The sequence below is a fragment of the Natator depressus genome, chromosome 12 (assembly GCF_965152275.1).
Source record: "Natator depressus isolate rNatDep1 chromosome 12, rNatDep2.hap1, whole genome shotgun sequence".
Taxonomy (NCBI): domain Eukaryota; kingdom Metazoa; phylum Chordata; order Testudines; family Cheloniidae; genus Natator; species Natator depressus.
The window spans coordinates 23,141,417-23,168,610 of NC_134245.1; the positions used below are offsets into that span (position 1 = coordinate 23,141,417).

Sequence of the window (27,194 nt, forward strand, 5' to 3'; positions counted from 1 at the left end):
AACATTCACAAATAGTCTTAGGGTTTGATCTGAACACCACACTAGAGCATGAAGACAATCCAGGGTGCACTTTATTGGCCCATTAATTTAATTGCAGTGCCTGGGGAGAGCTACAGGAATGCCAAAGACCACTTTACAGGTGTCAGTGAGCAAATGCAGCTTTCCCTTAATGCAGCTGTAACAGAGACATTTAGGTTTACCTTCACTGTATTTGTTTTTTAAAAAAAAAAATGTATTTTTTCTATAGTATTGAGCAGGGTAAAATCTTTATGGACGTGAACAAACCTTGTTGCTTTGCTTCAGATTTGTTTCTACTTCCTTCTTTCTTGCCACTTCTGCCAACAGTGCTGATTCATAGGCAGCCTGTTCAAACTGAAGTTTAATTTTCTCTTAGTAGCTAAAGAAAGATGATTAAACTACCTCCAGTTTTCTGATTCAGATTTGGCTGTTGCTTGGCCTTTCATCAAACACTGCTGAACCCAGTCACAAGGCCGGGGGTGAGAAGTGAATATGTAGCTTTCAAGGAAAGGTGTTACATTCGTGGTTGGACGGTATGGGGCTGAACACATGACTGAGCCACTTCCCAGTTGGATTTCTGTTAAATTTATTTGGCCTGTGGAGCTAGTTAGCTCCCTTGGAAGTGGGAGGAATGTGTGGGTCAGGTGGCTGGCAATAGGGTAAAGAATCTTTTGTTTCTAAAGCTGGCCATCATTGTAGTGGTTGAAATGCTACTACTGTCTGACAGTTATTTGAAGTTTCAGTCCAGTTCCAAGTGCACAAATGTTTTCATCACTAAACCAACCAGTTCAATAGACACTAATTGGTGGCAGCCTTGATGTGAGTTTCAGAAAATAGACAAAGCACAGATTATGTGGGTTATCTTTTCAGTCCAAGAGGTGGTCTCTCTAGGCACGTTGGCAGACCCTGAGGGGAGTGATGTGTTTGAAGTGCCTGTGCTATGCAGAACCTCTTATGTGGCTAAATAATAATTCTTTGAACGTCTCATGCGTTTTATCTAAAGCTAGAGAACATCAGTCAGAGCCATCAATGTGTACATTCCAAAATACTACCTTTGCATCAGTGAAATTGTGCTAAAAAAAAGATTATCCTAATCTTAGGGCTTGTACACACGAGCACTTATGTCAGTATAATTGATGACGCTCAGGGGTGTGAATAAGCCACCCCCTCAAGTGACATAAGTTACACTGACCTAAGCACGGGTGTGGACACGGCTATGTCGGCGGGAGGGCTTCTCCCATCACCGTAGCGACCGCCTCTTGCAGAGGTGGTTTTATCATGCCAGTGGGAGAGCTTCCTTCCCATCAGCACAGAGTATCTTTGCCCAATGCGCTACAGTGGTGCAGCTGCGCTGCTGCAGTGCTTCTACTGTAGACTAGCTCTTAGTGTGTCTATGCTACATTTCAGTCAGGGAGAGACGGTTGTAAAAAGTAAGAGCGCCTGCTCCTAAGAAATCCTGTGCTTGTGCCCGCCAGGGCTGCAGGATTAGACTCCAAAACTTTAATGTAACACAGAATAACTGCCTTATTTCCATTCCAGAGAAGTTGCTGTATTTTGATGATGGTTGATTTGATATCTAGATGGCATGTTGAGCATGTTCATGTTTCCTTTCAGGATGAAAGGTACTAAATAAGTGTAAACTATGAATAATTACTGTGTGACCCAATGGTGAATTTCTTACTCAAGCAAAACTCCCAAAATGGATAGCTGCCATTTTTGGCCCTTCCAAAATTAGGTGGGACTGTGCCTGAGTAGAGTTAAGGATCGGGCCTTCAGTGAAGTTGGTCATATTAAAATCATGTTTCATTGCTTTTTCTGTTTCTTAAAATAAAATGATAGATACCTTTTCTTCTAATTATATACATCATTATCAGGCAATTTACAGTCCCAAAGATTATCCTTGCCCCTTGTTTCCCAGCCAGTGTTAACTCAGCTCAACACCGAACAATGTTAAGTATTTTACCCAGCAGTGTACTTTTTTCTGTAAAATTCTTATTCCTCTAAGGCACATTCCCCACATTACAAATATAGAAACTCAACACGGATACCCATTTGTTTCTCCAAGCTTGCCCTCAAGCTAACAAATTCATACATGGTCTCTCTACTGTGCATACACTCCTATGTTCATTTGTTAAGATAACATTGGACTGCACCCATTTAATTCCTATGAAGTTGTGGGGTGCTCAGGTTTGAAATTCTGCACCAAGAATTAGGCACCCAAAATCAGTGGCCATTTATGAAGATTTTGGCCAAGGTTTCCACGGTTTAAAAAAGCTGATTAATTTGGAAATGGCCTACAGTAAACAAGATCTCAGGGCGGTCAATGTTATTTTCTCTGTGTGCTTCCACACTTTAAGATCATCTTTGATTGGGGGTCATTTGGTTGTTTGGATTTTGCTGCTTTATGAAAAGAACATGCTTTAATTCTTCTAAGGGAAACTCCTGTAGACCTGTCATACAAACACTATTTCCTCAATGTATGAACCATGTGTGGCAAATGTAGCAGAGGAAATAATCTTATTAAAACTAACAGGATCTGTGAACATAATTCCATATGCCACTTGCAAAATATCCCCCTAGGCATTTAAAATGCATTCACAGTAATTCATCAAAAGTTTGAGGACATTTTACAAGTGAAAGATTATTTTTTCAGCTGGCTCCCATAAATGTTCAATATAAATTTTAATGCATAAAAACTCTTTGCGTGCTTATTTATTTGGAAGTTTAATATTCAGATTTTAAAACTATGTTAAAGTTATGTTTTCCTTGTTCTGTAGCACTCATGGCATGCCAACCATAAGCTCAGAAATACTGTTGCACCTTCCACTGGATAAAATGAAGTGTTTTAAAACAGGCAATAGTCTCTTACTGTTTCTGACATAACAAACGTTAAATGTTCAGCAAAATTATCTTTTTTTTAAAAATTAACAAATCTGTAATTATCTGTTACATTTCTTCTGAATAGCAATATAAGCTAAAACTCCGGTAATCCATGTGCAGGACAAATAGAAATGTGAGAATAACCTGTTTGGTGTGGCGTGTTGTATATTAAAAGTACAACAACAGTTTTATACTCTGGTATTTGCTTCTCTTCCCAGGAGAGAGGGGAACAGAAGGGGCCCTGATATTTTATTCCAAGAGCTAAAAAGCTTTAGCTAAAACAAGGATAGTACCAGCATCCCTTAATGAATAAAAACTGAGAGACTTTAAGGTGTAATAAGTCATGTTCTAATAACACACAAAATGTGGTAAGAAGTGTCATCAAAAGAGGTGGTCCATAAGGAAGATTTCATGTTAGAGTTTTCGAAAACCTTATCGCTACAGCAGTAATTGCCACTGACAACGGCAGAGCCTCCAGAGCATGAAGCCAGAAAAGGATCAACCATAAATTCTTTAACTGCTAAACTCATCCTACAAGCATTTATAATCACTCACAGGTACTTCAGCTTTAAGGCAAATTAAACTTTTATAGACCTTTATGTATCCATTTGTAAAAAAAAAAACAACACATGCAACCTTACAAATAAGTTCATCGGTTGCTTGCGGTAATGTAACCAGCAGCACGGAGGCTAAGGGTAAAGCACAACTGAAACCGCTGTATTTCATTAGTGTGGAGAACCACTAGCCCTCTTGTTTCATATTCATTTAATGGAGTGATCCTTACTTGATCTTGCTCCCCACCCCCTTCTTCATTATAGTTGAGGATATTTTCTCTTATGTCCTCCAAGTCATCATGATAGGCAGAGACATGGTAAACTCCTCCATTCAAACCTTTGTGACTCTTCCAGCGAGTCCACAGGAAAGCACCACTGAACAGAACTGTGTGCGCACATGGGAGTGAAGCAGAGAGTGATCATTCAGAAATGAAGCAGAGAATAACACATTTTTTAAAAAAATACTGCAGTCTGGTAAAGACAGTAACTATCACTGGATATTGCACTGCCAGACTGAAGTCAGAACTGAAATGGGTAGAACGGCTTCAGTCTTCACACTAAGTGCCAGAGTCTGCTCTCACATCATTGTAAACCAGAAGTAACTTAATTGAAATCAGTGGCCCAGATCCTCAAAGGCATTTATTTAGATGCCTAACTCCCACTGATTTCAATCGAAGTTAGATGCCTAAGAACCTTCAAGGATTTGGGCCAAAGTAGGTATATTGATTTAAAGCCAGTATAAAGAGAGAGGATTCAGGCCCTTTAAAAGCCAAGTCCATAAAGTCATCTGCAGCTGTAGAGGTCATCTCTCCTTTTGCTTTGAGCATTACTTCCATTAACAGTAAGTGTAGTTACAAGTGATCTCAAAGGGAGAAGGAGAGGCCTTGAGGTTTTCCTTTATTACAAAGTTAGTAACAACTGAAGAACTGAATAGCATGCAGAAATGGTTATTTGAGACCAGAATATCTGTTTACCGTACTGACTTGGACAGACTTGATGCTTAACAGAAAATGCATACAAAGATGTAGAACAAAAACTGATGCAGATGAGTTCTGAGGAACAGATACAATTCTGTGAACAAGAACAGAAATGAAGCATAAGACAACATGAGACAAAGGGAAGAGATTGTGTCTCACACACTTTATTAGAAAAAATAATTCAGGCACATTTTTATGCCTTAACATCTGCAAATTTAAATAATTAGAAAAATTGTGTTTAGTTGCAATTTACATGCTGAAAACTGTAAAAATGTCTACTACATTGAAGATGTTTGTTAACATTATGTAAATACAAACTTGTAGACAGTGTGTTACCATCTCCACTGTAAAACACACACAATAAAATCCTCTCTTAACGCCCAGTCCTGATCCCATTGAAGTCGATGGCAAAACTCCACAGCAATTTCAATAAGAACAGGACAGGGCCTTTATTGTATAAAATTTAAAATGTACTTGCTGTGAGAATGAGCATTTTTATAAATTGGTCATAAGTTTTATTTTGAAATTTCTGTGTTTTAAATTTTCATTCTTCAGTTTACCAGAATGTGATATATAGATCTTACCACATGCAACAATCTTTTGCCAATTTTTTTTAATGGAATCTGATTTTGAGATACTCAAGTATAACAAAAATTCTTATAAAAAACCAGCAACTTCTGATTTATTTACATTGTGATAACTTACAATTGGCCAGATATTAAAAATAAACATGCTCCTAGCCTGGATCCAGAGGCCAAAGTCTTCTCTCAGTGACAATTTATTTCTCATGTAAGGTGACCAGATGTCCCGATTTGATAGGGGCAGTCCCGATTTTTGGGTCTTTTTCTTATATAGACTCCTATTACCCCCCACCCACTGTCCCGATTTTTCACACTTACTGTCTGGTCACCCTGTTCTCATGGGCTGAAATATCTATTCCATGCCTAGCTGCATTTTAAATAATGACTTTCTCCTAGCAATTTTTTTTCTAGCTTTGACTGAATTTGCATCTACCTGTACCTTCTGAACAGTTTCTTGGCAATGAAATGCCACAAAATCAGGAAACTGCAAGGGCTTTCCTCAGCTGAATCAATGCCAATTAACAATATAACTTTTGTGCACAGGGGGATGAAAAGTGACAGTGTTGGTGGATGAAATAGAGAGAAGGACAAAACAGTAAAGGCAGAGTCCAGTCTCCACAAGGAAGCAAATTCTTCACAGAAAGACAACATGGATCAGTGTCCAACGGAGAATGGATAAATTAAATCACCAAAGGTAGTATAAGATGTAGTTGCCATAACTACCTAAAAGTGCCAAAAAGCAAATGCAGATGGCAAACATGGAACTGAAACTCAAGCCTGCATCCTTGTGAAAGATTGCCAGTGTGATTTCACAGTAACGGCCAGTATAGCCATCAGGGCAGTGACATCGGAACTTGGTTGGAGACTGGGAGATACACGTGCCAAAGTTACAGGGTCTTTTAGCACATACAGTATGGACACAGTGCCTGCCTGTGGCATTCTCTGTGATCAGGTGTCCCGTAGGGCAACTGGAAAGACAAAAGCAGAGTAAACCAACAAAAATCCTTGATAACAGTCAGCAGACATGAAAGAGAGCACTGAAAACCCTATACCAGCCTTGGGACACATGCTGTATATCTGAATTAGGCTGACCAGATAGCAAGCGTCAAAAATCGGGACAAGAGGTGGGGAGTAATAGGTGCCTATGTGAGAAAAAGACCCAAAAATCAGGACTGTCCCTATAAAATCAGGACATCTGGTCACCCTAATCTGAATACAGTCTTCTGAGTTGTTTTATGCCAAGGTAGCTCTACTGTAGCTCCTACTCTTGCAGTGCTTACCCACACGAATAGTCTCAGTGAAGTCAGGGAAGGGGCTAAAGAGTTCTTCTCTTCAGTGAAACATAGACGAAAATAATGAGGCTCACTCCTCCAGACCCTTACTTGTGTGAATGGATTTGGGGATGCCAGTAGTCACACTGGCTCCAGTGAAACTACCTGCATGAGCAAGTGTTTGATCAAGTGCAGGATTTGCAGGTCTATCCAAGTGCCACAAAATGATGTTAACCTCTCCTATGTTTTCCCCAGCTCAGTGAATCTCCAAGCCTCTAGAGATTTAAAGCATTTGTGACAAAAAACATCTCTACAATTCTCCTTATTAGAACAGTGCTAGTAGAGTAGTATACAAAGGCGTTGTCTTTACTGCAAAATTAACTCCAGTTGTAACTCAAGTGTTCCTAACTCGAGTCTCATCTACACAAAAAACCCCATTACCTGAGAGTGGTGGTGCTTTTAACTTGAGTCAGCTGGCACATCAGGGGGTACAGGCTACAGCTCTAGTTAGCTAGCACAGCTCATCAACAGCTAACGATCACTCTGCTGTTTCGCAGCATGACTACATTCATTTGCGCTAGGCTAACTCAAGAGGTGTTAACTCGGTGGAGATAACTAGAGTTAATTTTGCAGTGAAGCCAGCTTTAGAATGAAGAATGAGCTGATGCTTCCATCTTAAACCATAATTTTTAGAAACACTCTGGCTCTTCAAAACTGCATCCAGCTGTACCTTGTCATATAGACTGTCAGCCTAAACACAAGTATTTTCATGTTTTCAGTTTTCTCCTGGTTATAAAATATACTTTTGAGCTAGGTTCAGATGTCTTGTTTGTTTGTTTCTTTGTTTTAAGGTATTAAATTTGTCAGGAGTTAACTCTGAATATGGATTAAGCCCCTTTAGGTTTTGCAGGAAAATATGTTCTGAAGGTGACTGACTCTCTTGATTTGAGAAACAGGGTTTTGTGTTTTTTAAAAAGTCATTTCAAGCATTGTCACAATTTTGATTATCCCATAATAATGAATGTACATGGTAGCACTCCTGCTTGAACTTAGTATGACAAGATACAGCATTCACTATAGATCATATCCTCTGATTTATGCCTAACATTTTATACTGTTTAAAGGGCATCTGACACACAAAAACAATGTTTATATCCAGGCTATCTTCAGAGCTGCTCATTTTAGAAATCTAGTAGCACAGTCATTCCATATTACTTCCCAATTTCAGTTTTCAGAAAGTGGGTCAAATTGTTCTGTATTTGCAATACTCCATGAGCAGCTTTAATAGAGCAGAAAGCCAAATGCTCAGCTGGTGTTAATCTGTTTACCTTAATTGCAGTCAATGGAGATACACCATTTTATACCAGTTGAGGATCTGGTTGAAAGGGACTGTGCTCTGATTTACATCAGTAAACTCTGCTGAAGCTAATGAGGTTTCAGAGGCATAAACAAGGGTAAAATTTGGCCCTGTATTTCACTGTCGTTTTAACTGGATGATGCAATACAGAGGACTTTCTAGTGGAAATATTCAACTTACATACTTTTCAGCATCCAACCCTCCCACGTTGCCGTGGCATTTTTTATGCTTTTGCTTCCCCCAATTACCTGCATTCATGCATCATCCACAAGTCAATACAAATAAATGGCTGGCTACAGGAGTTGTTCCTACAAGCCTCTGAAGAGCAGCCTTCTTTCACTCCTTGGGCACTTAATACTGACACCAGCTCCTTAGTATGAGTATCCAGAGGCAGCCTGTAGTTATTAAATCTGACATCCTTCATACATCCTAAGGCAAAAAACAAAAGGGACTTGGGTTTTGAAAGCTATTCAGCAAGAAGAACTATTTGAAACAGCTGTCAGTACTATCAGACTGAGCATATGTTATATTTAGAGATGGGCCGAAGCCACAAAGTTATTTTCCAAAACTTTAGGGGAGTTTGATCCATCCCATTAGATATGGGCCAGATCCCAATATCCAAATTTTGGAGTTGCATCCCGATTATTATCCAGCTCCCTAGCTGATTGAGTGAAAGACACCTGTGCCAGTTACCAATTCACCATTTTACTATGATTTCTAAGGGAGGGTTCAAATCACAAGAAGGAGAGAGAGTGTGCTCCTCCAGTGTTTACCTGTGTCTCATGGTGTGTGTGTGAAAAAGAACTATATTAAGGTTCTCTTTCATACAAGAAAAAAAAAGACCAATAATGATTGAGGAGGCTGGGGATGCACTACCAATAAAAAATTACAATACTGACTGCATTTGTAAACAGAATGTAGGACCCAGGTGCACATATGTCACACCAGGTTTTGGGACTCCCTCTCCTATGTTTCACCCACCAGAGCATCCCTTCTCTCCCCAGAGATGTTACTGTCTTGTCACAGGAGGATTAACTGAAGGCCAACCTCTGGTCATGAAGATGGCAGATGTGTGATGCACAGAATATACGTTTGTCTGTGCAGTATTGTACAGTGTAGTGGGGTATGTGGATTGTATGCCAATATTGAAGATACAGTACAATCCCACACCTGCATGGAGGATGAGTGGAAATATGAGGGCACAGTAAAGGTTGGTTTTGGTACCCATGGCTCCATGTTTCTCTGCTTCCCCTTTTTGTAACCTTAACTTCGCATTTTCTGTTTCCATGAGAGTTGTTTGCATTTTAATCTACAACATTATATTAAGACCTTTTCCAATCAGTTGTTGATACATATTTAAAACTTAACTCTAGTTTAAGGAACATTTTAGCCTGTCCTAGTGGAAGTTCCAGTTGACACCATTATAATCTTTCAGCTGGGAGACCTGAGCCTCAGTAATCCAAAATCCACATAGCCTATTGCTCTTTTCCTAGCAGCGTTTAAAGTTAAGAAAATCTGTTTTGCAATGTGCTGTGCAATGAATAGGGCCCTACCAAATTCATGGTCCATTTTGGTCAACTCAATGGTTACAGGATTTTAAAAATCATAAATTTCATTATTTCAGCTATTTAAATCCAAAATTTCATGGTGTTGTAATTGTAGGGGTCCTGACGCAAAAAGGAGTTTGGTGGGGAGGGGTTGCGGTACTGCTACCCTTACTTCTGCACTGCTGCTTGTGGCAGTGCTGCCTACAGGCCTGAGCAGCTGGAGAGCAGCGACTGCTGGCCGGGAGCCCAGCTCTGAAGGCAGAGCCACCACCAGCAGCAAGGCAGAAGTAAGGATGGCATGGTATGATATTGCCACCCTTACATCTCTGCTGCTACTGGTGGGATGCTGCCTTCAGAGCTGGGTGCCTGGCCAATAGCTGCCTTCAGAGCTGGGTGCCTGGCCAATAACTCTCTGGCTGCCCAGCTCTGAGGGCAGTGCAGAAGTAAGGGTGGCAATACCATGACCCCACTAAAATAACCTTGTGACTCCACCTGCAGCTCCCTTTTGAGTCAGGACCCCCAATTTGAGAAACGCTGGTCTCCCCCCTAAAATCTGTATAGTATAGGGTAAAAGCACACAAAAGACCAGATTTCACAGTGGGAAACCAGATTTCACAGTCCGTGACACATTTTTCATGGCTGTGAATTTAGTAGGGTCCTAGCAATGAACAATACTTCTCACAAGAAGGTAATTCACCCAGCAGTGTAGGGGCAACAGATGCCCCAAATGTAGAGAACTGCTACGGTTCTGCTTTTTAGGCGTGGGCAGCTGCAAAATGGATGCACAGGGCAGATCCAGGCTTGCATATCTAATTCAGGAGGGAAATTTGCAGTACGACTGGAGAGGGTTGAAACCAGTGGATTTCCAATTATACACAGAACCTGTTGCCACAAACCTCTGGATAGGTGGTATGCAGGAGTCACTGCCCTTGTTTTAGCCCAGTGGCTAAAGTATAAGCTGTGGATGGGGCTTTTCCTGTACCTTTCCCCTAGGTATGGGTGGATTTTGACTTTCTTGACAAATCCCCACAAAGCTGCCTTGCAAAAAATCCGTTCAACTCAGGCTTTGTGCCGAGAAAGTGAACTTCACTTAATGTGCACACATCATACCAATAGGCCTTCTACATTCTTATGCCCCAGTTAAACCAAGAGTTTCTTACCTTGAAAACTTCGGTTCTGATTGACAGGGTAAGTGTTTCCAAGGACCAGCCTACTGGGATCAATCACAATCTCTTTGCATACTCCTGCTGCTCTTAGGATTTCTCTCTTCCCACCTCCTTCATAAAGGCGAAGGGTAAATTCGTTTTCAATTCTCTCCAGGGTGATATGATGCCACTCACCATTATCAATGTTGTAGGAGGGAAGGTTTACAGCATAGTCTCCATCGCCCAGGTTATATGAGACCATTAAGAATCCCTGAACAACCTTGTGGAAGAAAATCACAATCAGTCCTGTATTTGATCTGTCAAGTTACTTCAACCAAACTTCTTTTAACTAATGAATGATCTTGACAAAAACGTTTACTTAAACTTAGACAAAGACAACAGACTGGCTCAGGGGGTTAGGAATGTGATTCTGTCACATCTATGTTGCCAGTTCAGTCCAAGTTTTGGAATAGCCTTCCAAAGGAAGCAGTGGGGGCAAAAGATCTATTTGGCTTTAAGATTTAAACTCGATAAGTTTATGGAGGAGATGGTATGATGGGATAACATGGTTTTGGTAATTAAATATTCATGGTAAATAGGCCCAATGGCCTGTGATGGGATATTAGATGGGGACACTGGACTAGATGGATCACTGTTCTGATCCCATTTTACACCGATGTAACTCCACTGCAGCCAATGGGATGACACAAGTGTACAGTCAGTTTAACTAGTGGAGAATCAGGCCCACTTCACTAGCATGAATTAACAGAATTGTACAGTACAGATTTTCAAGTAGTATTTTACTTGCTAGGGTAGCGTACAGCACAAAAGTACTCTCTTATCCATGTTTCACTGGGCTACACATGAGCTGGAACTGAATTCACTCTGTGCTGTGATTGTCCAAGACTATTCACTAACCTGCAGGGTGATGTGTTCATCCTTGGCTCGGGAAGACATGCTCATGATGACACTATTGGGCTGTCGTGTCCTGACCGTCACCTCTAACAGCGTCCTGCGGGCAGGCACAGCAACAGGAAGCAGATACCGAATGTGGCTCCCTGGCCCAAAGGAGTATTCTTTGGCAACTAAGAAATTCAAAAACTTTTAAAAATTACCCTAAGCAGGAAAAGAGCGATGTAAGTAAAATAAAGAATTTCTCCAAATTAGTGTAAACAGCCCAGTGAAATGGTCTCCAGTGCTGACATAACATGCCTTTTTGGGGAAGTCCTTCAAGACTTTGCCACTGCTCTCCCAGTAGCTCTTCCCTGCCTTCATTTTCAAAGACATGGTAGATTCATCCACTGAGTAGGGTTAAGCGCATCTCCATCTGGATCCTGTTAATGCTGCTGTTTAAAATGCTCAGAGGGGGTTAACAGAAAGTAACAGGAGGTCCTCCCTCACACTGCTCCTTCCCCCAGGGACTGAGCATATTTTCTGCACAGGGATCCCTGCCCAAGTGACTGAGCCCAGTGCCTCCCCAGCACTCCTCCTCTTTTCCCAGCCTGCTGACCAAGGACCAGTCCATGTAGCTCCATAACTAGAAATGAATACTTTAATTGTTTTTAAAGCATGTTTACAGCAGCGCCTTTAAAATTAACACGTTAGATAAGGCCTCATTTAGCAACACAATGGAAATGCCTTTTACTTTTGCTCAATTAGCTCTTCTTTTTCTCCAGCAATCGACTGAATTCCTTTTTGAACTCCTGCTTTAGGATGCAGATCAAACACAATCTCTCCTGTCTGCCCACAGTCTCTGACCAAGACAATGGGAAGAGGATGAGGACACATTTAAATCAGTGTAACAAATCTGTGGCCACCTAGGACTTTATGGTTGTCACTTTGCTGCAAACATTGGCCACCTGGAGACAGCAGGGATGGAACTCAGATCCTCCTGCACCAAAAACACAGACCTCTTGGCCCTAGAAAATAATATCCTTTTGATGTTAGCAGTACAGTGCTTATGACACGCAACTCAGCAATTCTGATTCTGTCCCATCCCAATTACTCAGTGAGTGTGTAACACCGACAGACCCTAGTCGATGGCGGGCGGGATCAAACCTGGAGCCTCTGGAGTTTAGTGAATGAGCCTCTACTGCATGAGCTAAAAGCCAACTGGCTCTTAGCTAAGGCTGTAGAGCGGACTCACCTCTCTCTAAGTGGTCTTGGTGCCACCAGATAGGACAGAACACCACACCCAGTTGCATAGATACCATCAGTGTAAAAGAGACGATCTGGTGATGAGGAAGACATTTCACAAAGGAATTAAAATGAGGGGTGGGATTAACAAAAAATGCCCAACCAAAAAATTAGAATATGATCCTGGGCAATCAGTATGTTCAAAGCCTTATCAAAAGTGTCATTAACTGTGAACATCTTAAGCATACTGTTCCATAAACTGCACCATCACAGCCATCAACAACATCATAGAGAAAAAAAGACTTCACCTTTATCACATCTGTAGCCATAGTAACCTGGCAAACAGTGACAGCTGAATGAGGCCCACTCGCCAAGACATCTCCCATGAATGCCACAGGAAGAGGAGCCCGTGGCCTCACAGCTCCCATCTGTCAGTGCACAGCCAGGGGAGCTATTCAGGGACTCTGCAGGAGATTCAAGGTCATACACCTTAAAGAGAAAATCAGAGAACATTGTGACTTCATTTTAACAAGCAGTTAAACTTTATCCCAGAGATCAATAGCTACACTACACCACACTGTCTGTATAACTCTAATTTCTCTCTTTGGTAGAGCTGAAGCCATGTTTTGTTTTAAAAGGCACTAGTTTTTTGACATGTTTAATAAATGTTTGACTTTTAAATATTAAACAACAAGGGTCATATTTTGCATACGGATATGCTCAAGCAACACACACTGACTAAAGGAAAACTCCAACATTTAAAATAAAGCTGGCATGGGTCTCTATATATTTCATTAACATTCAGAAATTCTTTGTGGGGGAGTTAGGGAATGTTACCTGGCAGGACAGATGGATAAACAATAGAAGGTGGGACAGAAGGAGATAAACAACAGCACAGTCTGGGTCTCACAGAAACATCTGCTTCCAGGTAAGAGAGAGGTTTTTATGTTAATTATACTATCCATGAAAAAAAAAAAAAGCCAATACCATTGTGCCTGATATAAGCTGACATGAATCTGACATTTAACAGAAAAAACCCCAAGTGGTGGTTTACTTTAATGGGAGCTGCACATGTGTATCTGAAGCCATGATGTGTGCCTCTAAAGTTTCATCTAACTGTTCAACCAACATTATAACAGACTGGAAGCTGGCTTTTGCTGTTCCCCAGTGGACTCCCACATTGCCAGAGAAGCACAAATGACAACACATTTCATTAAGCTGGCTGGCCTCAGTGTGAATCAGAGATGCCAACTGTCATTAAACCCATAAATGGTATATTCTATTGCTTTATATATGGTAACAAATTTACCTAGCTTCTACATCTTCATAGCGTTGCTAAGCAAAATGATCACCTTTATGGCAATTTGTGAAGGTTACAGCCTACTCAAGAGTCCTAATGACAACTACTTTCCCATGATTTAGTGTTATTTGAAATGACTCATCAGCCTAAGACCTTAACATTAAATTCTCTATTTGCTATTCAATGTAAACAACATATCTTGTACATTTCTGCTGCTGAACATATAACAATTGCTCAAAAAAGGGTAAAAAATAAGTATGTAGGCAACTCATTGAAAATAAGAGATGCACTATAGGGCCAATTCTGCAGGGAGCTACTAAACCCTTATGGGGTCAGTCCATTACTAATCAGAACCAGAAGAGTGCCTACATCTTCAGAATACAAATCCCATTTCTCATACAAAATTCCTAAAACTCTAGACCCAAAAGTGATACATCTTTACAAATGCAAAAATCATGACACATCCTCTCTTACCTGAGTATCCAATATTAAATTGCGCAGGCAGCCAGTAAAATGCTTGTGCTGTAACTGAGGGTATGAATACGGAATTGATTCTTTTACACCACCCAGCTGAAGAACTTGGATCACATCCAAATACCTTTGAACAGTGAGATGCATAATAAAAATGAATATGAATGGGCATGTTTTACCTTAAAATACATACACCGCAGTATAGGGAAGATAAATAACACCACTCTTGCATTTCCAAAGAATAAATTTGAGGAATGGCAACTTTCTACAAGGATAAGAAAAACTAAAAACCAAATTCTCTGCTAGTGTAACTCCACTGAAAACAATGGAGTCACCCAGAAGAGAATTTGGCCCTAAGGATTACATATGGCATTTTCAAGTTTAGCACTGAAGTGGTGGGAGTTTTAAGGTGTTACAATCTAGGAATCAGACTTCAGGATTACAAATTACTCTCAATTATATAGATTGGCACCATTAAGGTAATCTTACTGAAGTCATACAATCACAGAAGTGTAGGGCTGGAATTACTCCAGATTTACACTTGTATAATTGACAGCTAAATTTGCCCTTACACATTTATGTTTGTTACTAGTTTTAATTGAGAATTTACAAGATTTACAGTATTGAGCAAATAAAATCTGATTTAGTTGGGGTCCAACCCTGCTCCGTTTAAAGTCAATGGAACAAATTTGTTAGTAAGGTTTGGAGTAACATGTCCAATAACTGTTTAATAATTAAGGAGTGTCTGTCGGGTGAGGGAGAATAATCCTGTGGTAAAAGCATAGTACAGGAGATATGGATTCTGTTCCTGGATCTACTACAGACTTGATCTATGACCTTGAGCATACCACAACCTCTGAGGTAGGTTAGTTCATTAATGTTTGTATAGCGCTTTGAGATCCTTGGATAGAAGACACTGTAGAAATCCACAGATGTCTTCTGAAGCATTAACAACCCTGCTTTCATCTTTATGAATTAGATGTTCAAAGATATTAAATTATTTTTCAGTTAATCTCCAGAAGTGCACTGTTACCTTCCTCTTTGTGGAATAGTCTCCGTGACCTCACAGTTTGTGCGGTCTTCAGTTGACAACCATTTACCTGGTCCCTCTATCTCTGAAACGATAGCTGCACTGCAACGATCCAAAGTGAATCGAACATCCTGCACCAAAACATATAAGGCTACTGTCATACCATAAAATGAAGAATTACACTGTGCTTCACTGAACTGCTTCAAATATTGTACTGAAGTTTTAGCCATTTCCCTCTCCCTTGCACTATGCAAATGGCAGTTCTGGGCAACTGGGCGCTGGAAATCGGAGTGTTATAGGACCTATATTCACCCTACCAGTAGGTTGCTGGGCCATGCCAGGGGCCCACACTAACCTAGTCATTTGTGATTGCAGGAGACATTGTGAGGAGGGTCAATGTCTGGATCTGCAGGCTTTCTATTGCGCATTGGGCCAGCGAGATGGTGACTAGGTCAGCAGGTGGATTACAACTGAGATTCAAGGCTGAAGCTGTATGCCTGTGATGATATGGCCGATCAGCTCACGCTCCTTCTCACTTGACGACGGCCGGACTGCAGCCACCAAATGTCCTAATTTTTCACCTTAGTGTAAATGATCTTGGGGCTTGCACCAGACTGAATTTAAGAATTAGCATTCAGAGGGATGTGGAATTGATTAGAGAGTGGAGGTTACACACAAGTCTGGTTTGGTAAAGGTTGCTTGCAAAGCGAGTTTGGCAGGAAGCTGTCAATCCAGCCCAGGGCCTGAAAAAAATGTTAACTGGGAACTGGCTAGTTTAATTTTCAGAGTAGGTGGCTCAGAGATCACACACAGAGACATCCAATATTCAAGGCACAAGCTTTTTAGGGGTGACAAAGTTCCTCTCTTGATGTGGGGGCAGACATTTGGCTCCATGACCTTAGGGACTGGATCCAGGCAGGAAATCGCTATGTTTGCCAACCCTCAAGGATTGTCCTGGAGTCTCCAGGAATGAAAGATTAATCTTTAATTAAAAATTATGTCATGTGATAAAATCTCCAGGAATTCATCCAACCAAAGCTGGCAATTCTAGAAATCGCTACCAAGTAGTGTGGCTCAGGATGTGACCCTAAATGTGATACTAATTGGCGGTGTCCTCAGTGGCCAGCACAGATAAGACTAAAAAGGACCAGTCTTCCAGAAACAAGTGGGACCCAGCACTGCACTGGTGGTCCTTTTGCCTATGGAAAAAAGGGGAGACCTGAAGTCTTCGCTGACTGAGGTCCTGGTAATCTCTACCCCTCCCCCCCCACACACACACACAATTAGGGGGAGATGAAGAGGATTTGGAAGTGAATTGAGTCCTAGGGGAAGGCACAGGCAGGTCTACCCCAAATTACTGGTTGTATGGTATCCTGAACTCAGATAATCTCCTGGCGTGAGAGAACAGGAATGCCCCTCCCCAGTGTTAAATACCTAAAGTTGTACCCTGTTGTTTAAAATCTATCCTCTGTGTCTTGTGTTCATTTGTCTGTGTGTCCTGATCAATAAAGGGTTTTGCCATTTTCTGTGCCATTTTCTATATTACAACCAAAGGCAATATATAAAAACACGAAGAAATGGACATGCAACTGTGCATTTAATTCGTGCATTTGATTACAATAGTCACACTCACAAAATGGATAATTGCATTTGCAAATGGATAATTTGGCACATTTGTGCACACAATTAACTGAGTTGAGACTACAAAGATGTTAGTTTATTTGTGAAAATTAACATTGCATCTACAAATTGCATGTATTTGTATGCCTATTTTTAAAAAAAATCTGACCCTAAACTGTGCAAATGTATAAGATCAGTAAATGTCTTACCAGATAATTTCCTTTCTGCTAGCAGAGTCTCCCACAACTCTGATACATATGGGCTATTCCCTCCTGTCTGCAGTTTCCAGAGGCAGTTCAAAGCTGTTGGACAGCCCATGTTAGCCACTCTACCTTCTCCAGCTTGCTGCCAGATGATTCATTCTAAAGCTGTGATTAGTAATAATAACATCAATGTGAACAAGTAAACTACAGTAGGCTATAGCCTACAAGCATAGCTATCAAAATTAAATATTGTCCCTTGGCTAGGAAGCCAATCAGGGAGTTTAGAAGTGTGTGAGACGCTGCTAGCAGAAAGGTAATTGCCAGATAAGAAATTTAACATTCTGCAGCTCAGTGTGTCTCATGATTCTGATATGTATGGGGTAACTGCAATATCAGAATCCTTGAGATTTTTGCTGTTTTTGACACGAGCTAAACCTTGTCCACATGGAGTATTAGGCCTTTAGCGTTGAAGTGGCAAGTCATGACAGTTTTAGTAAGGCATGCAACAATACTTGCATGCCTTACGCGGTCCAAAACGGCATCCCTCCATGCAGCATGACCTCACTCATATGGTGTGGGTCAGGTCATACAGTGCAGAGCGTCCTCCATGGGGGCCAGATGGAATCGTCCCACAGTGCAGATCCAGCCCAGTGGCTGCCAGTTGGGCAACGCACAGCCAGTTGGTCATGCAGGCATGAAATACATGGCTTGCATCTACAGGCAGGTAGTTGAAGCTCACCTGGAGAAGAAGAGAGTTCCAATCACTTTGGAAAACAGCCCTAATGAAGCTAATGTTTCCCCCTCAATAGCCAGACTGTCAGTTGTAGACAGGCTAGGCCTGGATGGTGGATGGGTCTTGGTAAAGGATCTCTAGTCTCACTGGTAGCTGCAATGGTGGTTCTAATTCCAGTTCTATCAGATTGGAAAACCATAGTCTCTTTTGCCAGTGCAGAGCTAACACTTTCACTTTTGTTTCTCCTTGCCTTATTTTCTGGATCACTTTTCCTAGAAGTGGAAATGGTGAGAATGTGTATAGCAGGCCTTGTGACCATTTGTGCAAAAACAGCATCCATCCCCAGGGATTTGGGGTCTGCTTCCCTGGTAAAGTACTGAGAAATCAGAGTGAAGACTCCCTGATTCAGACATCATGCTGTGTTGCTGAGTGTGCACCTGCAGAACCAGTCTGCCTTTTGGTTCAGCTTTCCTTTTATAGGAAGAGAGGGTCCTGTCTGCCTATTCCATTATCTCCACTGCTTTTGCGTGTAGGGTTAAATTCCTCATTCCCCTTGGTTGTTGATATACACCATAATGGCCATATTGTCCAATTGGACCAGAACAAGTTTGCTGTCTAGGTAGTTCTGGAACTTCCATTGGGCTCATCTTGACAGCTCTGAGCTCCAACAGATTGATGTTATGGCTCCTTTCCCTGGGGTTCCCAGCACCTTGCACTATCCAATGCCCCAGATCCTGTCAGGCTGGCATCGGTTGTGAGTGCCTATGGGTCTGGAATGCAGCTAGGAAGACACTTGGGGATTTTCTGTGGGATTGCACACCACTGTAAAGAGAGATGAGCCCCTAGTTCAGAAGCAGTACCCGATCTTGCATGTGTTCTGGTGAATGATTCCATACCTTCAGGGGAGAGACCTGGAGGCACCTGATATAGAACTTTGCCCATAGGATGATTCCTATACATGAAACCAGGAGGCCAATTAACTAGACACTGAGCTATGGTCAGCCTTGCCCACTTTACCAGCATGGTTATCAGGTTCTGGATCTTGTGGAATCTAACCAGTGATGGGTAGACTTTTGCCGTAGTGGTCTATATCCACTCCCAGATGAACTATCTATGTGGAGAGAGTGAAAATGCTCTTCTTGGTGTTTATCACAAATCTGTGTGCTTGAAGCAGATCCTGCATCTGGATTGTGGCACTGTGCACCACGGCTTGGGTCAGAGCTCTGATCAAGATATCATCTAGGAAGGGATACAGGTAAGTACTCTGAGACCTTACTCTGGCTATTATGACCACCGGCATCTTGATGAAGACCCTGGGGGCTGACAAAAGCATTTGATACTGCTAGTGTACCATGCTGTACACAAATCTCAGCAGTAAGTGGTAGCATGGCTGTATGGGAATGTGGAGATATGAATCTCCTAGGTTCACAGAAGCAAGAAAATTCCTTTGGAGCAGGGATACTACTGTTAAAGCTAGGGTCTCTATCTGAAATCTCATTTTTCTTCATCTAGTGGTGAGCTGCTTGAAATCCAGGACCACTGTGACCTCCTATATAACTCTGGACAATGAAGAAAATGGAGCATAGTCTTAAGAATCTGTCTTCTGAGGGAACTCTTTCTAGTGCTGCTATGTCCAGGAGACATGAGATTTCATTTAACACCAGCTTGTATTTGATGGGGTCACCTGAGATGGAGAAGTGGATGAAGGAGGGTTGGGGTGGGAACCTTAGTTTGAAGGAGTGTTGGCAACTCAACGTCTCTCTTACCCACTTGTCTGTGGTTGACTGCGACTGTTCTTCTAAGAAGTGGGAAATTCTGCCTCCAGATTCAGATCTTGGTGGAGGCACTTTTGTTGTCACAGTGGGCTCTCAATCCACCTCTGGATTTTCCACTCAATCCCTGCTTCCAGAATTTTCCCATGATATAGCTGATGTCTTTCCTCTGGTACCTTCATGAAGAAGATGGACAAAAGGAGTATTTTTGTCCGCTTCTGAGATTGTAGATCCTCCTTGGAGCACTGAGTGGGGAGGGGAGGGAGGGTTTCAGTTTGGCAGCACTTTTTGCCGTTATTTTGTCTAGTTTTTCCCCAAAGAACAGAGAGCCTGTGACTTTAGATGAGCACGGCTTTTGTTTAGAGTGAGCATCAACCTTCAAAGCCAGATGTGGTGTCTCTGAGCTGGATGCCATGACCCTGGCTAAAAATCTTATTGCGTCCATTTGTTGGATTCTGCCACAAAAGCTGTTGCTAGGGAAATTTCCTTAAGTGTAGGCTGGAAGTCAGGATGGTCTTGGTCCTTCGTGGTCTTAAGATCATCCAAGCCAGGACATTGTGGTTCTTGCAAATCATGTAGCTGCCAGGGATGCTTTAAGAGTGGCTGATGAAGCCTTAAATTCCCTTCTGAGCGTGGCTTCCACCTTTCTATCAGTTAGAGCTTTGGAAAGAAATCCCCTTCAGATTTTATTACCATATCTTTTGCTAGAGATGCTTCTGCAGCATTGACTTTTGGTCATAGCATATTTTTAGCTCTTGCAACTTCTAATATCTAAATGTGTGCCTGCTTGTGTGTTTATCCTTATCAGGCGTTTCCCATTCCACTCTGCTCACATCCTCAAAGGATGGGTGCAGTGGGATTGCTCTCTCAAGCAAGGGCTTAGAAGGCAGGTATTTGCCTTTAGGCTTGTCCTCTACTGGCTGCTCAAGTTGGATCTGGATTGTGGAGGCAACTTTTCTGCACATGGTTTCAAACATTTCAGGGGGGGAAAACCTTTGCTGCATTTTTCCATGTCCTGCTCTGAGCCTGAATCTGAAATATCCCCTTTCTCAGTAGAATTTGTGTTAGAGTCAGAGGATGAATATCTCTTAGGTTTTTTAATACCTTTCTCATTTTGCTCTTTTTAGATTTTTAGACTTTTGGGCTTATTTGCAGGTGTTGTCATCCAGCTGTGGCCAGGGCGTTAGAAGTTTGCTTTATGCAGCGCCTTGAGCTCTCTGGATATGTCTCCCTCAATGTCCTTCCCCTTGGGGCCCCACTCCTCCTGCACCAAGGATGGCAGTCAATAGTCAGAGTTCCCTGATTCAAGAGGCCCGTGAAGAAAGAAACCTGGGTATGAGCCCTGCTTCCCTTTCTAGGGAACTTACGATTCATTTTAGGACTTGGGGACAGGACCTGGGGCCCCGTAAGGGCTTTTTCTTTCTCCATTCCTGTTCTGTCCCAGGCCTTATCCCTTGGGCTTGTTGGATAAAATCCTCCTTTTTTTCTTTGGAGTCTTTCCTTACTCTGCTCTTCATCTCCAGATTGGGCATTTCTTTACTGGAGTCTTGGTTTCTTGAGCCAGGGGGACCCAACGTGCCTGTCCAACTCAGAACCCTGTGCCCTAGCAGTGCAAGCGTCAGCTGGCTGAGAACAGGCAGGGCACAATTTGCCCTCCAAAGGGCCTGTAAAAGTTGACTCACAAATAGGGCACCACTTTGATTTAGCTCAGTGTTTGCACAACAGCTATGCCATGCCTTGGGGGGATATGGGAGTAGGGGGGAGGAAAGGCAGAGGAGGCTGGCAGGGAGGTACCAGGTATCTGAAACCAACCCACTGGTCAATACCCAATCCAGGAGAGAGAGAAAGGGTGTTTGCTATTCCCCCGCTCCCAAAAAACCTCCCCAAACATATAAAATACAAGTGAACTGTTACTTGACCGCTGCTGGAGAGGCAGAAGATCTGGCAGAACCATAAAGCTGAAGAAGGGAGCATGAGCATGGCTAGCACGGGCTATGCCACAGTTTTGAACTGCTATGGAAACTACAGACAGGAGGAAAATAGCCCATATCAGCGGTCCTCAAACTTCATTGCACCGTGAGCTCTTCTGACAACAAAGTTACTACATGACCCCTGGGGAGGGGGCACGGAGCTCAAGCCTGCTACCCCGAGTAAGGGGAGAGGGGGCTGCAGCTTGAGTCCCGATACCCCAGGTGGGGATGGAGCTCAGGCTTCAGCTTGAGCCCCTGGTCCCAGCAAGTCTAATACTGGCCCTGGTGACCCCATTAAAATGGGGTCCCGACCCACTTTGGTGTCCCGAACCACAGTTTGAGAACCACTGGCCCATATGTAACAGAACTGTGGGAGACGCGGAGCTGCAGAAGGATAGATTATGAAATTCATAGTGCTATCCTCCCAATATTCACATTGTGCATCAGGTCTACAGGTATATATGGAATGAAACACTCAATTTTCCAGTTTCTCATTTATATCTTCCTAATTCTGTGTGTATGCAAGAGCTAACTGGAAGTAAGAAAACCATAAAGTGGAAAACAAGTATCTGACCTGACCATTAGTTCTGACTTCAAGCCGATGCCATCTTTTGTCAGTCAAGTTCAAGTGACTTGGGAAATGCAGCGTCTCAGTGCCTGCACCATGATTGATTTTCAACACAGGAATGCCATTGGAAAGTTCTAAAAGACCAACAAGAAAAATTAACAAGTTACATTTTTAAAAATCTATCTGCAAATATATTTTTCTACTTTTGCTACGTTGGTGTATGTATTGACTTGATTAGTTTAACAATTATTGTCAACCACAGGTTACTGGGCTCAGTGAAGGAACTATGTGGTTACATTCTATAGCTAGTGTTATGTAGGAGAAGTTATTGTCTGTTGGCCTTGTAACTTATAATTGTATTAATGAGTATGCTGTTTGTTAATTAATTGTATGTGGAATCTGCTGCCTGAACTGTGCAGAGAAAATATGCTGCACTAAACATTTTTTCGTGATCAGGCTCTAAACCAAACATTGAAATCTATTCCTTACTAAGGCACTAATACCATATTACGTTCTAAAGTAAAAATTCAGACTAATTACATAGATGCATGCTTACAGGGTTTGCTATATCCCAACCCCTGTCCAAATTCATAAGTAAATACAAATTCAGCCTCACAGAAGCAAAGTAAAAATCAAGTCATAGATTAATATCCCAACATTTAGGACAATCTAAAATATACACAATTCTGCACACATCTTCTTTCACGAACTCACTGAAAATAATTGAGCAACAATTAAAAAATCATTGGATGTATAGACAACTTTAACTACTGCATATATGGCTTTGATGGTGCTGTGGGACTGGATTCATCCATCAAGTCATAGTCTGTTAAAGAAAACATGTTTCAAAAATGCCTTGAGACTGAAAGAATTTTAAGAAGTAGATTTCTGTCTTCACAAACCACAGAAAATGACATGCGACTGACTGCATTAATCATGTAATACCTGTCTCAAAAGTACCTGAACTCCTTTAAAGCACTAGACATTTCCTTGTGGGATTTTTTTTTTTTTTTGGTAAATCTGTCTGTTCTGTTTCACTTTGATTTCTTTAGCTCTAGGATAGGCTCAGAACCATTAGCGTAAACTAAAAAATACCCACAATATCAAAGAAAAATGTTCTCCTAAAGTATATTTCAGGAGACTTTTTTCCTAATTTTTCTAGGGTCTTGCATTCAAGAGACAAACTTTATATGAATCCGTCAGACTGAAGTAAGAATTCACACTATAATTACTATATTATCCATGCAACATCAATTCCTAGAGAATCCTTGCTTCAAGTCCCTACAAAGCATTTAGTTATGTGCAATGTACAGACTACAAGTACCTATTGCCATGAAGTTCTCTAGACTCCCAGGCTCTGGATCTGATAAAGGACCACTGTATAGTAAAAGCCCATCTGGAACCTCAGTAATAAACTCTAGGGATAGTAAGCTCTCAAAACAAGGCCTGATGGGTCGAAACCATGCATATCCATTTCCATGGAAACTGTGCTTAGTCTGCTGGCAGTCAGGTCCATGAAATGAAGTAGAACAATGACATCTGAAAGAGCAAATCAGAGGAAGGCTAAAGCAAAATAAATAAATGAATAGATAAACTAAAAATACTATAATCAAAACATTTACTTTTAGTTAATCTACCAACCTGGGCTGGATATGATTCAGTGATCTAAAAGTTAAAAGGTCTGTGTTCAGTAACCAATATCCTCAGTCATCTTGACCCTTTTTGAAAAGCTTTTCAACATAAACATTTCCTACTGTTTTCATAGTGACCCTACCCACGGAAGAAATCCCATGAGAATCCTATGAAAATTCTAAAAGATTAATTGGGAATTAAATCTTGAAATCATGAAAGGAGCACTAAAAAGTGATGGAGCTGTGGAATCTGAAATCATCATAACAACCATTCACAAAATTATTCTAAATTGTTGAAGAACTGCATAGAGAGATGAGTTAACACCACTAACTTATTTGTGTTTTTTCATTGGTTTCCATTTAGGGCCTTATCTTGACAGTCCTTATTCAGACTATACTTTCAATGGCTTCAAGACTGCAGGGACCAAGATCAGGCCCTTAATAAAGAACTGTTTTTATTATTAAGTTTACAGTCTTCTGCACATGTAACACTTTTCTGGATTTCCCTCAATTTGAAATGTACAGTTTAATGCCGATCTGAAGGTGCATCTATCACTTTTCTAGTCCTGTATCTTGTTAACTACATTTAACATTTTAAAAAAGAAATAAAAGAGACAGTAAGAAAAGTTGCAGTGCAAGTTTCCTCACCTGTAACCATTAAGAGTGTCAATACATGTCCCACCATTGAGACATGGGCTTCGGGGGTAGGAGGCACAAGACTGATGAACTCGATCTCTAGCTGAACAGGTGCAGACTGCACTGATGGTGATTGTTACAGAGACAAATGACACATTCCCAGCATCCATCACTGTTGGGATGTCACTCACTGTGAAGTAGTTTGTACAACCGCTGCCACCACTACAGTCTATTCTCCCACATTCGTCTACATCAATCTGTGAAACGTTCACTTTTAAAGCTGATTGGATCTAAGAGGAAACGCAGTTTAACAAATCACCAGTCTGTCCCTAATGGAATGTTTTCATTTGTTCCTTCAGTTCTGAAAATCCATACAATCATAAACTTTATGGAATACTTTAATTACACGAAAATTGGTCATTAATAGCCTAGACTTTGTGAGCAATCAAAGTGATTTAAAGGAAATTATATGTATTCAGTGTGCATGAAAGTTTACAGTAGCAATATTTCCTGGAACTCAATAATTGCTATCACTGACAGCCAACTTATTAGAGCTGTTATGGACTGTTAATAATATTTCTAAGGCACCAGAAAGTGCTAGACTGGCAGATGCCAGAGTGCAGGGACTGGGATTGTGCCTAAAATCTTAGGGCAGTGTAAGGCACCCTTCTCTCCACCCTTGCTCACTCATAAAGGGCCAGGTCACAACCAGCAAGAAAATTCCAAGTTAAGTTTTCTACTCACCCTGTTATGCCCACATACTGTAAATCGTAAGTTCACTCCCCCAATACAGAAGCATGGCCTGACCAAGGCACATGCACAATTGAATTGAATTCAGGACTGCTGAGTACCCAGCCGAGTAGTGGACATGGCTTGCTACACAGGCAAGTTTTGAGGCATGTGTATCCTAGTTGCATTCAGACTTGCTGACACAACTCCACCACATCTGCATATACCTCCCGCCATCTCTGCAAGAAGATGCAGTGATGTTCAGTGTGCAGGGTAATGTGGGATCTCTCTGCACAGGATTTCATTTGTCATTTATATATTTATTATTTGAATTGCATGACTTCCTCCTTTGCATCATTGCGAGGGTAGAACAAAGCTCTTAGTGTCAAGGTTCTGACCCTTGATCCAAATCCTGAAGCTTTTCATGCACCCATGGAAAGGTCAAAACCTCTAATTCAGTATCCAACGGCATCCTAGAGTACAGTATCCTAGAGAGGCATCACACAGAGGCCAAAACGGAGACTGGGGCCCTATCGTAACGACACTACACAAAACAGGCTGTGACCTAAAGACTTACACTCTAAATTGACAAGACAGGCAAAGGGTTGGTGGCAGACAGAGGTACAGAGAAGTAAGGAGACTTGCCTGAGATCACACAGCTGGTAATGGCTGAGCTGAGAATAACCTAGCTCTCCTGCCTCTCATCCAGCTCGCTATGCACTGGATCATGTGTCTCCCAATCAATCAATCAATGAATCAATCAATATTATTGTTTATTTGTGTTATTGTAACACCAAAGAGCCCCAGTGATGGCCCGGAACCCCATTGTGCTCGGCACTGTACAGACACAGAACAAAAAAACCCCATCCTCTATCCCAAAGAGCTTATACTGTAAGATAAAAGACAACAGATGGATATAGCTAGATGGGGGAGCACAAAGAAACAGAGACAATATAGTTGGCAAAGGAGAGTTTCAAGGAGGGCTCTGAAGGACGATAATAAGTTAGTTTTGTGGATGTTTACAGGGAGTTTGTCCTAGACATGAGGGGCAGCATGGCAAAAAGCACAAAGGTGTCCGAAAATTTAACTTCTTGGGCTGACCAGAGGCAGTGTTTGGATATTGAATTAGAGGTTTTGACCTTTCCACGGGTGCATGAAAAGCTTCAGGTTTTGGACCATAGTGTCAGAACCTTGACACTAAGGGCTTTGTTCTACCCTCACAATGTTGTAAATCAGGAGTAACTCCATGAAGATAACAGAATTCACCAATGTAAAACTACTGTGAGCTCAGACGTAGGGACTGGTAATTTTATATGTTTAATAAGCTGTTACTTTTAGTGGAACAATGTATGAAAAACAAATTAAAAATAAACTCTAATGGCCAAAAACAAATTTAAAAACCTTCCATTTTTTTCTTCTCTTTCCATTTTACTAGTGCCTTCATTTTAATCTACCATTCTTTTAAGAACTTTGACCCTTATGACTAATCTTCAATACATCCTCATAAATATTATGACATATATTGAAAAAAGGTAGAAATATATCACACAATGACATGATGTATCCTGTCAATGCAATTATGGGGTATGCAGTCTACATATATTGCTGTTAGTGGGGATTCTGTATTAAAAAGATTCAGACAGTTTTGCTATACTGTTACAGAAAAATATGGCACATATGGACAATCACGATTCCTTTAAACTACTCGGATGGATGTCTTTGGTTGTACACTAAGATCAGTTATCATAAAGCCATATCCAAAGGAGTGTAACAAATAAATACACTTCATCATTTATTTATTTATTTAAAATTTTAATGAATAATTCTAGCGCCAATTGCCAATTTTCTATGTTTATCGTTAACTGAAACATATCTACAAAAGATAATGGAGGAATTCTATATGTATGTTTTGTTTCTGTAAGTACAGAAAATTGGTGATAACTCATTAGAGCTATTCATTAAACTCTGAAAGGTGATAAATAATTAATAGAAATGCCATTTCTTCAGTAAAATATGTGAAGCAAAAATTATCCTCTTGTTATCACTATGATGAATCATCGCACTA

At 41.2% G+C, this 27,194-nt stretch overlaps 2 protein-coding genes across 2 annotated transcripts in view; one reads left to right on the forward strand and one right to left on the reverse strand.

The window, feature by feature from the left end:
* DPY19L3 (dpy-19 like C-mannosyltransferase 3) overlaps nucleotides 1-5,683 on the forward strand; it is a 63,362-nt gene extending 57,679 nt beyond the window's left edge. The window contains exon 19 of the mRNA XM_074968713.1: nucleotides 5,554-5,683. Coding sequence (XP_074824814.1) covers nucleotides 5,554-5,568 — 15 coding nt within the window. The 3' untranslated portion in view covers nucleotides 5,569-5,683. The remainder of the gene's footprint in view (nucleotides 1-5,553) is intronic.
* The window catches only part of LOC141996573 (neural-cadherin-like), a 104,117-nt gene that overhangs the window by 866 nt on the left and 76,057 nt on the right, over nucleotides 1-27,194 (reverse strand). Inside the window, exons 22-32 of the mRNA XM_074968716.1 lie at nucleotides 24,413-24,690; nucleotides 23,458-23,672; nucleotides 22,140-22,267; nucleotides 15,271-15,398; nucleotides 14,241-14,364; nucleotides 12,775-12,955; nucleotides 11,249-11,415; nucleotides 10,346-10,610; nucleotides 7,887-8,067; nucleotides 5,734-5,978; nucleotides 3,683-3,837 (exon numbers count right to left, since the gene is read on the reverse strand). Of these exons, the coding sequence (XP_074824817.1) occupies nucleotides 3,683-3,837; nucleotides 5,734-5,978; nucleotides 7,887-8,067; nucleotides 10,346-10,610; nucleotides 11,249-11,415; nucleotides 12,775-12,955; nucleotides 14,241-14,364; nucleotides 15,271-15,398; nucleotides 22,140-22,267; nucleotides 23,458-23,672; nucleotides 24,413-24,690 (2,067 nt within the window). The remainder of the gene's footprint in view (nucleotides 1-3,682; nucleotides 3,838-5,733; nucleotides 5,979-7,886; nucleotides 8,068-10,345; nucleotides 10,611-11,248; nucleotides 11,416-12,774; nucleotides 12,956-14,240; nucleotides 14,365-15,270; nucleotides 15,399-22,139; nucleotides 22,268-23,457; nucleotides 23,673-24,412; nucleotides 24,691-27,194) is intronic.